General features: G+C 46.2%; 1 protein-coding gene across 1 annotated transcript in view; it reads right to left on the bottom strand.

Moving 5' to 3' along the window:
- The window catches only part of MAGI3 (membrane associated guanylate kinase, WW and PDZ domain containing 3), a 45,731-nt gene that overhangs the window by 12,334 nt on the left and 28,428 nt on the right, over positions 1–4,969 (bottom strand). The window contains exons 14-17 of the mRNA XM_009888471.1: positions 4,389–4,542; positions 3,719–3,810; positions 1,417–1,609; positions 45–230 (exon numbers count right to left, since the gene is read on the bottom strand). Coding sequence (XP_009886773.1) covers positions 45–230; positions 1,417–1,609; positions 3,719–3,810; positions 4,389–4,542 — 625 coding nt within the window. The remainder of the gene's footprint in view (positions 1–44; positions 231–1,416; positions 1,610–3,718; positions 3,811–4,388; positions 4,543–4,969) is intronic.

Raw genomic sequence — 4,969 nt, 5'->3', positions numbered from 1 at the left:
GGGGGAGCCCGCCAGCCGCAGCGCCGCCAGAACACGGCACTTACCGCCAGGAGGAGGTTTGTTCTTTGAGGTGAGGATGACGAAGCCAAACCCTTCGTTCTCCTTCCGCTGCAGACGGACATCATAGACCTCTGGGGACTGCTGGTTTGCAAACTCTACCCGATTCAGCCGGGGAGAGCCATTCTGCGTCAAGGCAGGCTGCAACTCCTCCTCCTCTGGTTGCTTTTCCCCTTGCAGATAACAGACAAACGACAAATAAGGAAAAAAACAATACTGCTGTTTTACCAAGCAACTACAGCAGAACTGTACATCCCAGTATCAGTGCCAGCAGGAGGAAACACTGTCTGCCTGCGGAAGTAAGGGGTGAGTTTATTAACAGTAGGATTTGGATCAAATAGAAATCAGATGCAGGATAAAGCACTCAAAGGCCCGGAGTCCTACACAGGTGTGCAGTTACGCACAGAAATCCTGCTGCACACAGCTGAGCCGACTTGGCAGTGTGTACGCAGACTTTGCCAGAGTGATCTGATTCCTTTTTATAGCAAAAAAAACATTGTGGCTTTCCTGCATGCTACAAGTACAAGACCTACAGCGGAGATCCAGCTACAAACTACAACTGCTGCTATCTTAAGTGAGGAACAACCGTTTACCCGGAACAATGGAAACGTCTTTTAAGAGGCAGTTTGAAGACTGAAGTCAGGCTTTCTTTTAGGAAACGTACAAAATTTTGGTCCTGAAATAGTCTATATCAATTTCTTTAAGAAACTGAGACTGGATCTTAAAAGTATTTTTTCCTTTTAGTTGTATATACTCGGAATTAATGGTTGAATAATGCAATGAAAAAGCAATACTGGTTGCTAATCGGAACAGGGGACCGTCATCAGTTCTCCTGACCCCCATCTCAGCTCTGTCATTCACATGATCAGCAGCACTGAGTCAGGGACAACAATCTTCCGTACACTGCCCATCTGGACACTGATGTAAAACTGCAGAATCACAAGATGCTGCCCTGAATTATCTCTGGTTTGAATGTGTAGCATCTTGCTACACAAAGGTGCCAAAAGACGTGAGAATACAGCATGTTGTACAGAAAAGAGATTGTGTTACTACTCAATTTGCATAGCATTAGCGGCTGCTCTACCCAATATCTGCAAAATGGTTCCAAGACACCACTGCCATCATAATTTTCCGAGCCTTACCTGTGCGAGCCGTGCAAACTAGCAAACACCAGAGCATCAGCTTATTAAATTCTGCTTTTCTCCCCTCACTCAGAATTATAGCTGACCCTCCTGAATCTCAGGCTGCTCAGCCAATGAGTTTCAGAGCAGCTTTAGTCGGTTTGATCACAAACACGTGAGCGTTCCTTCAGCCAGACCTGTGTCCCGCAGTCCCCCCTCCGGCTGCACAGACACATACCACCAAAGAAGATCTTCCTCCGGACTGTGAGCAGCACCTGGCCATTCCGAGCAGCGCCGGTCATTAAGTCCAAAACCTGTTTGTGCGACTTCCCTTTAACAGGGACCCCATCGATACACATCAGCTCGTCCGCAGCTCGAAGCCTGCCGTCTTTTTCTGCTGCTCCCAACGGGATTATGGCTCCAATATAAATCTGTCAGCAGAGCAGAGTCGGGGGGTTTGAACGGCAAAACATGAACTCATCAGAACACGTAATGCTTGGAATCCCAGGTGAATCCAGACAGATGAGGGCTTTTGGGAATATACTGCTAAAGATTATCTGACCGTCCAATTCTAGCAGAAACAGCCAGCGAGAGCGCTCTGCGCACGCTGACTCAGAGGATACAATCTGGGGGCTCAAAGCATTCAGTAAATACACAAACTTTGGGGGGATTTTAATCATTATTTCCATGATTCTGGAAGTATCACTATCTCTTGAGGGTATCTGTCAGTTTGTTAAAAAAACTGACTTTTGACATAAGCATACGCTGTGTACTTAGTACATGTATATGATTTCCCAGACATTCTTGAAACGAAAGCCTCTGTCATTCATTGTACTTATTCTATTATTTTTCACCAAGACTCGGCTAGAGTGATTAAGAAGTAAAAGCTTTCAAAAGAACTCAAATTTACTTCTGAAAAGGTGCTCAGACAGTTCCACACTTGAAGGTTTTTCAATGCACAGCTTTTGGTGATTAGATAATTAATTCAAACAGCTGCACTCATCTTTTATCAATTTTGTCTACCCCCACCTTATAAAGTGCTACTAAATATAACACAGACAAGAACAACACACTATTTCATATGCTAGAATCACATTCAGGTTAAATGAAAGATTAAGAATAATTAAGGCAGTAGTTGTTGGAGGTTAAGCAACGGGGGCAGATCATCGGCACACAGCATCGTGACGTTAGCTACGGCTGTTATGGAAACAAAACACCACAAATGCTACACAGTGCAACAGGAGTAAAAGTCTTTGGTTTTGCTCTTCCTTTTCTTTAAATGCATGTTAGGAAAAAAAATACCCAAAGGCTAGCACTGGATCACAGCTGCAAATGGAAAAAAACGTATTCCTGAACTGTAATCAGAAAGCAATCCATGAGTAGCTATTCCAAAAGCTTTTCCTCTTCACTCGACAGCTGAAGGCACAGCCCCGGCACACGGTACAAGCCTTAGCACTTCTTCCCAGAGAAAAATTTTTGCCTTTTTGGAAATAGAGGGGAGTCTCCTAAAGCCTGCCATCAGAGGAAGAGCCCACCCGGGGGTTCCGCACCGGCGTTTGCCCGTCTGCCTCCAACGGCGCCGTTCCTCCGCACCTCCTCTCAGGCGGAGCCACGCGCGTCCCACCGCAACAGCTCTGCAGGATGGGGCCGGGAACACGACTACGCTCACGACTTAAAATCACAACTCAGCTCTGGTCACTGACCAGGTTAAAGCACACCAGGCTCTAACTCGCATTCTGCCTCCTGTGCAAACATCAGAGCTACATTTTGATGCCAGTTACAACGCAGAACAGTACCAACATCCATTTGCAGAAGGAAGCCAGTTTTAATAGGTCTGCTTCAAGGCTTTCATGAAAATCCTCAAGTATCACATTGGTATTTTCTGAGATGAGGGAAAGACACAAGGCAAATAAAAGCCTGAAAGAGTGCCCTGGAAGGCTGCGCTTGTCTCCTTGAGATGAATCCACCAGAAACCAACTGACTGACAGAACAAAATGCATTTTTCAAAATTTGGAGGGAGAGGAGGGGGAAGAGGGATGCGACAGAACCCCACACCCTGCCTCGTGTCACGGGGCTGTGTTCAAAAGAACGGCCTGAGGGAGTTTTTGCAGGGTAAGCAGCCGCTGCTCCCCGGGATGCGCCGACGTGTACGGCACGCTGAGCATCAGCCGGCGCGTTCTGTGCCAGACCACCGCGGGCAGAGGCTGAGCACCAGCGCCACCCTTTCGAGCGCTCCCGAGACACAGCACCGACAGAAACACCATCAGTGGGATCAGCCCGACAGAGAAAACGGCTGTCAAAGACAGACTCCAGGTCATGGAAAGGGCTTGGGAGCCTTGCAGACTAACGTCAGCCAAAGAGGGAAAAAGAAAGGTAATCTGAATCTATCCTTGATCTTTAAAAGGCATTTACTGAATTGACCGATTTTGCCATCACTGAACTGCTCAGAATGAGAGGGAAATGAGGATGACAGAGCAGGAGTCATTCTAACAGTAATACTGTAAGATAACACGTAGGCAACTGTAAATTGTTCCACTTACGGGCTGATCTGGTCCGTCCCCTCCAAGCACCCGGAAGCCAAAGCCTGACTCTTGTTTTCGCAGGAAAACATCCAAATCTCTTGTGTTTGGAGCTAAGACAAAGCAACATTTCAAAACATGTAAGGAGCTATCTTTGATTATTGAAAGACTATGCTTTGGTGATGCATTCTGACTCTTTTTATTGACAGAACACAGTAACCAGAAATACAGTAAATGATTCAGTCAAATCTTCAGTGACGTTCTCTTTCCAAAATGGAAAAATAAATTAAAAAAAAAAAAAAAAAAAGAAAGGATAGACTGATAAATGCCAAAGGAGAAATCACAGCTGCATCGGTACGATGGGCCAGGATAAAAGCCAGTCTGTAACACGACTCAGAACTGCCTTCCATAGACTCTGAAATGGTCAGTTCTACTTCAGTTTACTTCAGAACGAGATCATCCTTGTGACCACTTCTATCATTAACTGTTTCATTGTAAATATGGTTGGCACATATTGTATCTTTTTTTAAAAAAGGTGTTCCACAGTTTTCTAATTTCTGTATTAATTACGCATCTTGAAATGTTTTATCTACAGGAGGTTAACAAACTCAATACGAAAGTTTTACCACACATATGACAAATTAAAAATTCCTTCATAACGATATTTCCAAGTTGAAGTTGATGTACTCACGTTTGTCCTCATATATAGTCTTAGACTTCAGGTAGACTTCTGAAGGGTCCAGTTTAGGAGAGCCTGGTCGTACTGCACTGGGCGGGAATGGCATCGGCTGTGGGATGGGATCGCCAACAGCTTCCAAACTCCCCGAACTGTCCTGCTTGTCCTTCTGAAACAGAGCCCACCCCACAAAATCCATATTCAATCAAAAACATTACTGAACTTGCGTACTTGTATGCGCGAAGACAATAAACATCACGGAGAAGTGAAATGCAGAGCAAAACTAAGGAACAGGGGAATAATACTACAACTCAACCTAGCTTTTCCAATGCACGTGTCTGACCGGACTACTGACGTCTTCCTCACCAGGGCACAGATTTCTACTGAAGACGGGGCCTGGAGAGGGGGTTTGAAGTGACTGGCGCTCAGAGATGAGTCAAGCCAGGCAGCTCCTGCTGGTCACCGACCCGCGGGATGACACGGGGTGCACAGCTCTACTCATGTTCGGAGAAGAGACTGCTTCCCCGGCGGGCGCCCGCTGAGCTCCGGAGCACAGTGCACCGGCCCCGGCATGAGCCGCTCCGCACCCCCTGGCA

The sequence above is a fragment of the Charadrius vociferus genome, unplaced genomic scaffold (assembly GCF_000708025.1).
Source record: "Charadrius vociferus isolate BGI_N301 unplaced genomic scaffold, ASM70802v2 scaffold1077, whole genome shotgun sequence".
NCBI lineage: Eukaryota > Metazoa > Chordata > Aves > Charadriiformes > Charadriidae > Charadrius > Charadrius vociferus.
This window is presented reverse-complemented; position numbering and strand designations above follow the sequence as displayed.